Below are 10,197 nucleotides of genomic sequence, written 5' to 3' on the forward strand. Positions count from 1 at the left end.
TCTCTCTCTCTCTCTCTCTCTCTCTCTCTCTCTCTCTCTCTCTGTGTGTGTGTGTGTGTGTGTGTGTTTGTGGTCGTTCTGAATTTGACATAGGTGACACCAGGAACATAAATTGCAAAGCCCTATCGAAGTACCTCCTTAAGGGTAGAATACCTCAAAGGAAAATCTGGAAGGGGGATGTTGAGATGCCAGGATTCCTGCATTTCAGCCAGGAAAGCACCGCCCTATGCCTTCCACCTGTGTCTGGAGTCTGGAGTCACCTGGAGGCACAAGACCAGAGAGAGCCTTGGGTGAATTCCTGAGCCTTCCTTTCTCTGTTTAGAACTCCATTCTGATCACTGGAGCCTGGAAGTGGTGATGGTTTTCTTTTCTCTGACATGCTCTTCTCTGAAAGATCTATCTGCATTGGTAGCATTCTCTAGCATGTAATCTATGTAGAGTTCACAATTATATTTTAATTTCCAAGGTTTTGATCAGAATTATAGAAGTGGAAATTTTACTAGAAAAACCACTCACCCCTAGCCCCTGCTGCCCACCCCCTCCTCTTCCTGGGCATCCATCTAGCAGCATAGATCCTATAATTCTCCTCTTAGACGCTTAGACTATTCTATTACCCAGCAAAGTAAAAATCAACATTTCCTTTTAAGAATGTTCTTCATACATATCCACAACACCAACTTCGAGAGCGTGTGCACACACACACACACACACACACACACACACACACACCTCTTTGGAGTTCTGGCCCAAATGCTCCTTCTTGAGCCAGGCTACATAGAACACAGTGAATTCCTAGTGCAGAATGGAGATTAGTCGGCTTTTCCGTACTTTGAACTTTTCCCCTGTAAAATGGGGCTAACATTTTATAAGAGTTCTTTTCATTCTCAAGAGACGTGGAGATTGAAAAGAGACCTTAAAGTAAGATAACTTTATGTATGAAAAGCTATTACCACTGTTTCAAAAGTTAGGAACTTTTTTAAATTGTTAGACAAATGAATTTTAAAAATGACCTCTCAGAGGTAGACTTTAGGTCAAATGTGTGGAAGTGTTGAAAACAGACACAAGAATTGCATTTATAAATCATTTTCTTTACAACCGCAAGGACTTTTTTTGTCCTTGGGGTCTCCCCTCCCATATTCAACTCTGTATTCCCCAGAAAACGCTCTCTTCGATAGCAAAAAGCCTTAAAAAAAAAAGCCAGTTTGCTTACAGCATATTTCACTTCTTTTGAACCAATTACACGTTCCCAACGTTAATCAACCTCCCATAGACGACTCTTATTTCTGAAAGAACACATCTTGTCATCATACAATGTAACAACAATAACAACAACAAAACTACAGTGTTTGAATAAATGAATGAACTTCCTCCATACAATAACTTTGAGGCAACTCAAAAAAATTATTAGCAGGTTATTGATCCAGAGGACCTAATGAAAACAATACACAACACTTCCTCCCCACCACACTCTCCTGCAAAGACACAGCTAGTATTGGCTAATGTTATGCAAAAGCAATGCCCAGAAGAGTAAACTTCAGAATTACAACAATTTGCCTTTCTTTCATGTACACTGAAGAGTTTCTTATGGGAGAAGGGCAGGGGTGGGGTGGGGCTTGTGCTAAATGGCACACCAGACTCCATGTGAGTAGATGCTAAAATGGCGTGATGTGTTACTTTTAATTTTTTACATGGGAACATATTGGTGGCATCTGTGTTTATGGGTACGGCAAACATACACAGGCTAGGCCGCACTGTCCTGCTTGTGTCTAAGGCTGTTTGAGATCAACTATTCAGTGGAAATAACTGTGCTTCCTCTTGGAAGTGAGCATCACTTCCAGGAACATTCAATACAGCTAGGAATAGGAGGAGACAATTCTGAAAGGGTTTATTTTTGTCATTGTTGAGAGTATCCCTCTGTTACTCACAAATAAGTACGCAAATGCAAGGCCCTTCACTGTACAGTTGCAAACATCATGGTATTCAGTCCCCACTTCTGGCATTCAGAAAGTTATAGGTTGGCTTCTTAAACAGAAAAGGCTGAGTGGGGAACAGTCCTCAGATAAAACTGTTCTAGTCCCAACCCTGCTTTTCCCTTTGGTGAGTCAGTAGCATATGTTTCTGCATGGTTACTTTGTATCTGTGTCCCAGTCTCCTCAGGCTAAAGGGTTCACAGAGGATATATCCTCTGTCTTGTATTGGGCCTCAATGATGTTTGGGTTTCCATGTGTCCTAGAAACACTTTGTTTAGCAACACATTAGGGCTAGATGTTGCCTCCCCCTGACACTACCTGTTGTTCTTCTCAAACTTCTGTGTCTGCTCTAAGTATCTGTACTTCTGTATCTGGGGCCACAGTGTGTATGCTGGAGGTGGGCACTGCAAAGGGTCTCTCTCTCTCTCTCTCTCTCCCCCTCCCCATCCTCTACCCCTTTCCATCTTTTCTCCCTCTTCCTCTCCCTCCTTTTCTTTTGCTGCTTCTCAATTTCCATGTGGTTGCTGTTGCTGCAACCTTGTTCTAGGACTCAGAAGTGTTCCCCTTACACTTAGAAAAATGTCAACGCACCTAGATTTCATTCCTGGCATTCCCTTGAGCTTAACTGCATTGCACAGTCCTGGGACTTCCAGCTTTACAACCTCACAGATTGATTGGACCACCACCATTCCAGTGTAGCCCCAGAGTGCCTCCAGCTGCCTCTCTCCACAGCCTCAGCTTCAGGGACTGCTGTGTCAGTGCCCAGTTTCTTAAAAGATGGGAGTCCTCTTTCCCACTTCCTGACTCCTTTACAAAGCTGGAACTGGACAGTCCTACCCAGTCCACAAACATCCCAGGTTCAGAGCTGAGTAGGAGCCAAGTGGAATCTGTGCCAGCAGAATGAATGACTTGTGAAACTGGTGGTGCCTGTTGGTCCAGGCTGGCTTCCCACCATGGTTTTAGAATCCATCATTCTATCAAGAAATAGTTAATAACAGCCAGAACTTCATAACATGGGTCTGATCCTTAGAATAATCTTCCTTATTTCAGTGTTCAAGACTCCAGAATTTAGATATGAGGGAAAGGTGCTGTAGGTCCTAGTCAGATTCAGACTGGTTTTTTCTGACTGTAAAGTTGGGCCTTTTGCAGGGGGGTGAAGTTGATATCCCCCCTGAGTTTTTTCCATTGCCCTTTAAGTTAGTAAATGGTGGGAGGCATAGTGATGCAAGCCTTTAATCTTAGAACTTGAAAGGTAGAGCCATGCTGATCTCTGTGAGTTCAGGCCAGCCTGGCCTACAGAGTAGTTCTAGGAGTCAGAGCGATGTAGAGAGACCCTGTCTGGAGGGGGTGGCGGTGTATAGGAGCAGGTGGAACTTTCCTCTGCCTTATAAAGGATTGAATCCGGGGCTTCACACACACTAAGATAATGCTCTGCCACTAATATATATTTATACTGTGATCACACACACACACACACACACACACACACACACAGTATGTGTGTGTAATTGTGTGTGTAATCCTAAGTAATTGTGGCTACAAGCATGCACCTTCCTTCACCGGAGTCTAGTTGTGCCTGCACATTCTCCTTGAAAACCACCAAATATTTTATGCAGGTAAAGTCCATGTTTGGTAGGCTCTTCTGACTTGTGAAACCCACTTGCAACCCAGCCTATATAGATGGTTCCTTTCAATAGCAGGATTCCTTTAAGGTAGACCCACATCCCATCTTCAGCTAATAGTGGGGTAGCCAGTCCAGGGATAACCTCATCATGAATTGGGGCGGGGAACCTGTCTTCCCGCTAGGGTTTTGGGGGCAGTGTGTGTGTGTGCGCGCGCGCGCGCGCGCGCGCGACTGTTCCCTGGTCGTGGGTGCGGGCTAGGGGCTTTGGTGAGCTGAGGCACAGAGCCAGAGACCCACTGGGCTTCGATGATTGAGCTAGAGAACGTTTTTTTTTTTTTTTTTTTTCCCAGGATCACTGATCTGTCATTTCCCTTCAGAGACCCAGACTGGCAAATTTCCATTTTCTGTGTTGAGAATAAGAAATAAAGGTGACTCGGGTCTTCCTCTGATCGCCTCCTCCTTATGGGGGCACTTTTCCCGGATTCAGTGCCAGGCCAAGCAGCAGCGAGGAAGGCTGAGCCGTGACTTCCCAGCTCGCTCTGCACCCAGCTGCAGTCACTGTTGCAGCCTGGGCTCCCTGCAGGGTTCGCCGCCCCGCGGATCCCTTTTTCGAAGCAAAGTACAAGAGAAAACTGATTTCCTGAGCTCTTTGCTCCTCTAGGCACCTGGAAGAAGCTGTGGACCCGGGTATCATGGGTCGTCGAGGGCGAAGAAGGACCGCCCCAGGCCAGGCAGCAAACCGGAGGGGAGAAGAGTAGGGGCCCTCAAACCCCTTTGCATGGGCATTAGAAAACTAGCAGGATATCTCTTCTTCTGAGCCAGGGACTCAGAAAGGGAATTCAAGTGGAAAAATACGTGAATGCCCGGGACTACCACAGCTGGCGCACAGAGGTTTCCCCAGGGCTGTGTAGCACCGTGTCTTGCCGGAAAGACATCGACCTGCTCTTTCTTCAAGAAATGTTTGAACGTTCTTTGCAGATGGGCTCATAACCCTTCTCCAGTGGACCTCACATATACAACTCTCTGCTCTTGCCTACATTCACGATGCGTGATCCCACTTCAAACATTTTGCAGGACTTGATAGGTTTTCAAATCCTCACTTTTGTTTTTCCATCCTGACAGTACTTTTGAAAGAACAATAGCATCTAAAACTGGGCTTGCTTTCATAGTTGAAGTTATATAGGGTAGAGAGAATTTCTGGGCAAAAGTGCACAGAAGCACTTTTCGCTCCTTTTCAGTTACTTCTTAAAGATTTTTAGCGCTCAGTTTTGTGATTCAAAGGTCAGTGTGATTAGACAAAATATGAGCAACGCCATAACTTGGTTCGCTATTGTCCTACCTGTGGGCATATTGGGTAGGAAGGAGGAAATGGAGCCTTAGATAAGGAGCAGAAAGTGTCACCCTTGGCAGAAAGACCCAGGCTGCCATAGTTAGATGTCACTGCCCCTGCATCAACTGCTTTCCCCCTTACCGTGAGTCCTGCCATCTAGAGATTTCCTTTGGACAAAAGGTGTTTTAAAGAGTTCCCGTAGAGTTAAGGAGACAGCAGTCACCAGCTAGGACATGGGACAACCCAAGTCAATTACACTGGCATGCTATTAAGAAAAATGGATATTTCACTGCAGAAAAGAAGGTGTTTGGAACAGGTCAGCAGTACAGAATGCCACCAGAATGCAAAAGGCCAAGAGTCCACTCTACACACACGCATGCACGTGTGCATGCACACACTGGTTTTTCACACAAAGAGCAGCGTTGTGTTGAGGAGAAAGTGCCACTGGGTAGTTAAGGGTTACATGCCTAGATACTTAGGGATTTAAGGCAAGGGGCACTGATAATGGAGCAAAGCAGGAAGATGTCTGTGGGTAATCTGCTTTCTAAACCAGTGAGTCCTTATTCTCTCATGGAGGACAAGGGAGGAAACTGTCTTCTTTTGTTTATCTTGCCATCTTACATTTAGGACCTAAACATCGAACCCAACTATTGATATATACTAATTATGGATAAATCAGATTTTGTGCACTACTTTGAGTGCCCTAATCACCATTATGGGACATGACAGGAGACACGAGTTCTGAAGTTCAAGGCATTTCTGGTATTTCATCATATCAGTGTTGATAAACTCAGTAGTACCTTCATTTTTTTTAACACAAAAGAAATGACTTGTCAATATAGACAGGGGTGGTTGGTTGGTCTATGCCTACAGTAACAGCTACTTAAGAGGCTGAGAGAGGAGGATCATGGGAGCCTAAGTTCCAGACCAGTTTGGACAACATGTCAAAATCCCACATCAAACAAATATTTACTTGTGAATAAGTGCAGTAGAATAGTATGCCAGTAAGTACATATTAATATATCATATATCAGTATAGTAATGTTAGTAAATTAATAAACAGAAATAAAAATATATCTTAGGAAAAAAAATCCCAACATAAAGATTCAGGGAAATTACAAATCATAACACTATATCCTTTAAATCTCCCAAGAAAACATTAGAATAATTACTAGCAGTAGTGGCAGCTAACAATTAGCATCACTATCATTACTAATATTACTAGCTATTGGTAGTTATTTCTATTAATATACTACTTGAGTAGGTAGCTAATTTTTTTTGACTGTGAATGTATGTTCCTGTTATAATTCTTTTATCAGATTGTGGGCCTACTAGTAGAAAATATACTGTTTATAACCATTGCTTATTTGGTTGAAAACAAAACACCAAGGAATAAAACCAAAACACAGAGCCAGTTAGTTGGGATGTTTGAGATACTGCAAATATTTTTTACTGCATTTAATCTATTTAAGTGGAATGAACATACAGGTTGCTCTGACTGAATGGATTTTTATTATTGCCGGCAAGCTGTTACACTTGTGTTGGAAGCACACCTGGCGACATGGTACACGTGAAAGAAAATGTTCAGAAAGAAACAGGATGTAAGCCTGTGGATAATCTAGTCTACATTTGGGTATGAAACTCTTTGAAGTCCAGAATTACACCTGCAGACAAATTCAGAGTTATGAAAACCAAGGCTAAAGTTTTCTACACATCACAACACTGGCAAATTACAGAACAAACTTCATACATAAATTATAAGTGGGAGGCACACCACTTTGACAGAAGTAACAATAGGGTTGGTGCTGTGACCAGAAATGGCTTCTCTTCACAATGCTCTGTCATGGGAGATGCATACCTCATATGACACATAGGACATTATTTTGAGATTACTATTAAAAAAAAGTCAAATATACTAACAACAAACAAACAAAACAAAACAAAACAAAGCAGTTCATATTCCAGTCACGAGCACAGCCAATTTTTAGGTCAAGCTATGTGAATATGGTTTTTCTTTCCAAAAATACATGGCATTTCTCTCTTTATCTCCAAGTTCACATTCTAAAGAAATTAGAGCATATTTATTTGGTCAAGACAGTAAAAACAGTTACAAGGACAAAGTGCACAGAGCAATGCCAAGGTCTTCCTTCCTTTCGAGGAACTGCATCATCAGCCTTCTTCCTCTTCATCACTGTCCTTCATGGTAATGCCCTGAAGTCCTCCTCCTTCTGAGACAGAGGCTGTGGCCTCCTCTACAGTTAAACGTCTGTGCAGAGTATCATATGTCTTACTGTTCAGCGTTCCCTCCAACACACCCTGCAATCGGAAATCCCTGTAGGTTTTCTAGAAGGAGAAAAGAGTGTTTGCTTTGATTAGTTAGATGTGTGCCTATACGTGCAGAGATAGGGTTGTGTACTTGGAGGGCATTTTAGAAATATAGGGGAGATCCACTAATGGATTCTAACGGTGGCTGCCCATACCAATCAACTTGTTAGTGTAGTTCTGGGGAGAAAACAGAATGAGTGACTTGGGATGGTGCAACTCGAACTCCAATCCCAAGGATAGGTCAAAATGTTGTGACTACCAGATGACAAATTAACTCCCCTTCTCCAAACATTACTAATTGCACCAAGTTTTATGCTGAATAGTCTATAACAAAGGTAACACGATATGTTTATGTTCATTTTTAATAGGAAGGATTCCTTACGTTTCGATAGGGGAGTTTTTCCTTTAATACTGAAAAAATATACTTAATTTTATAAAATATATTAGTTTTGGGGACAGGCATTGGAGGAGAAAGTTTATCATGAATAAAAGAAGTTCACATTTTATGCACCTATGAATTACAAAATCTATTCACTCATGGTATGATACTGGAAAGTTATATCTATAGTATGCCTATAAGATTTTTACCTTTTTCCTCTGAAATGCTCCTAAGACAGTAAGTATCACAATTCTCGGAAAAGGTTTCCATAGGTAGGAAAACAAAATGAGCATTCATATGTTTTGGTAAAATAATAAGCCATCAGATAACATGTTAGAGCTGTGATTTATAGACTACCTACGAATAGAATTCAATGTTTAGTATTTAAACATAATTCAATGTTTTTAAAAATTAAAATTACATTTATTTGGTTTTTTTTTGTGTGTGTGTGTGTATGTTTATTAGAGAACAACTAGTTTGAGCTGGTTCTTTCTCCTGACCATATGGATGGCAGGGATCAGTTCAAGGTTGTCCGGCTTGAAAGCAAGCACCTTTTACACACTGAGCCATCTCATTGGCCAATCTATAGCAATTCTTCAATTTCCCATCCCCTGTGGGATTTAAAATGTGTAACCTATAAAGCTTCTCTTATGTTTAAAGTGTGATTATTTTCACGACTCAATAAGACTGCTTAATAGTATTGTTGTTGGCCTTGGGAGAACATCTACTTATTTATACGGAGAAACCAAGAACTCATGAAGATCTGTCATTCCATGGAAGAACTCTGAAAGGCATTTTAAAAAAGCATCTTTCTGCTGTTTGCTAGATTTAGAGTCAGAGCAGACAGACTTCAGTGGACTTCCCGGTGTCAGTTGATGTCAATATGCCATTTTGCTAAGTGATTGCTGGCAGGTAGGTTTTGTTTGCTCTGTGTTTTAAATAAGCAACAGATGAAAAAAAGAAGGAGTCAAATCAGGAGGGATATTGTATCACATTGTGCAACATCATAACCCCAGTAGATGGGAACACAATGAAGAGAAGTTTCGTTTTGTTCAATGCAGCAGACATTGCCAAAACAGTTCTATCAGAAGACTGAGACAATCCCGGAAAACTCCAAAGGTGCTTATCGCTTGGGTGTGGGGGGGGGGGCCCTCATTTAGCTCCTATGAGCTCTGCCCACAGCTTTCTGGGAAAAGCAGTGGCACTGAGAGTAATGGAAGCCCATGGAAGCCCTGGACCTGCCTCAGTTTCCCCTCTTTCCCTGGCTTGTGCCCAAGGGTCTCTCTAGTTTCTGAATTTTCTTTTAGATGTAAGGGTGGAGGACAATATAATCTTTCTCATTTGATCACTTGACAGGAGTAGACTTCGTGTTAAAAACCAACAGCCGGGTCTACAAAGCTTCATGACAATCGCTGTATGGCATCCGGGGTCAGCGGCTCCACAGCCAACCTGATTTCCTTTCAGAGAGTATTTTCTCTGAGATGATCAAATCTAGTTCCACTTAACTTTCAATAGCTTCTCTTAAGTCACATACCATCTACCACCTTCATATTCGCTATCTGGAATAAACGCATTATGATGCACTCATAGGCTGCCTTCTGATTCATAAGTTAAAGTACCACTAAGGTAACATTGCTTTATGATACCAAAAGTCATAATTCACATTTAAAACCACAGAAGTAACTCTGAAATGTGAATTTTGTCTAGAAAATGTGATAATTAATATACATGGCATTACTGCCACAAACATTTGTATTAAATGCTATAGTCTTTTTAAAAATTAGATTAAAATTATATTAAGCACACAACACAAAACTCCTCACTTACAGATGAATAATGATATACTGTACTGTGCCACAATTATTTACTAAGTTTCTAATTTGCTCTTTGTGTTTGATTGCAATGACTTCCTTTAATTATTAGTAAGTTAGCTCTGATAGACTTGAGCTATGCATTTGAAGTCCCAAAGGCTTTCAAATTTAAATATACTTCAGATCATCTCCTTATTCGTGAGCCAATAACAATCGGGAGGTGGGGTGCAGTGCAGGTCCCTGCAAACTCTAACTCAGCACCCGGTGTTCTCAGGCCTCCACAGTGGTGAGGTTGGCTTTTCATTAAGACGAGGACTTGCCACAGGCTCCTGCTTGCTGCTTTTCTCCTAGCAAAACAAGCAGCTGATTTATATTAATTGCTTTAATATGTTTTATGGCCACTAGGGAGAACAGAAATCAACAACCCTTTCAATTATTTGGGGATCTTACTTTCCTCCTTCTCAAACAAGTTCATTCTCATGTTAAACCTTCACACATAATTTCACAGACTTTGATCTTTTTTTAAAATGCCAGATTTACTGATCTAACTCTTTCTTTCTTTCTTTCTTTCTTTCTTTCTTTCTTTCTTTCTTTCTTTCTTTCTTTCTTTCTTTCGTTCATTTTCTTATTTTCTTTTTTCTTGCTTCCTCCCTCTCTCCTTTTTTTTCCTTCCTTCCTTCCTTCCTTCCTTCCTTCCTTCCTTCCTTCCTTCCTTCCTTCCTTCCTTCCTTCCTTTCCTTCCCTTCCCTCCCTTCCCT

General features: G+C 41.6%; 1 protein-coding gene across 10 annotated transcripts in view; it reads right to left on the reverse strand.

The window, feature by feature from the left end:
• Positions 1-6,351: 6,351 nt before the first annotated feature.
• Positions 6,352-10,197, reverse strand: part of Cadps2 (calcium dependent secretion activator 2) — a 534,832-nt gene continuing 530,986 nt past the window's right edge. For 7 of the 10 annotated variants that reach the window (XM_029478707.1, XM_029478703.1, XM_029478706.1 and 4 more), the window contains one exon: positions 6,420-7,267. In XM_029478707.1, the coding sequence (XP_029334567.1) occupies positions 7,094-7,267 (174 nt within the window). In that variant the 3' untranslated portion in view covers positions 6,420-7,093. Of the gene's footprint in view, positions 7,268-10,197 lie in introns of all 10 variants that reach the window. The other 3 variants (XM_021164381.2, XM_029478701.1, XM_029478705.1) reach the window with 3 other exon arrangements.

The sequence above is a fragment of the Mus caroli genome, chromosome 6 (genome assembly GCF_900094665.2).
Source record: "Mus caroli chromosome 6, CAROLI_EIJ_v1.1, whole genome shotgun sequence".
Classification (NCBI taxonomy): domain Eukaryota; kingdom Metazoa; phylum Chordata; class Mammalia; order Rodentia; family Muridae; genus Mus; species Mus caroli.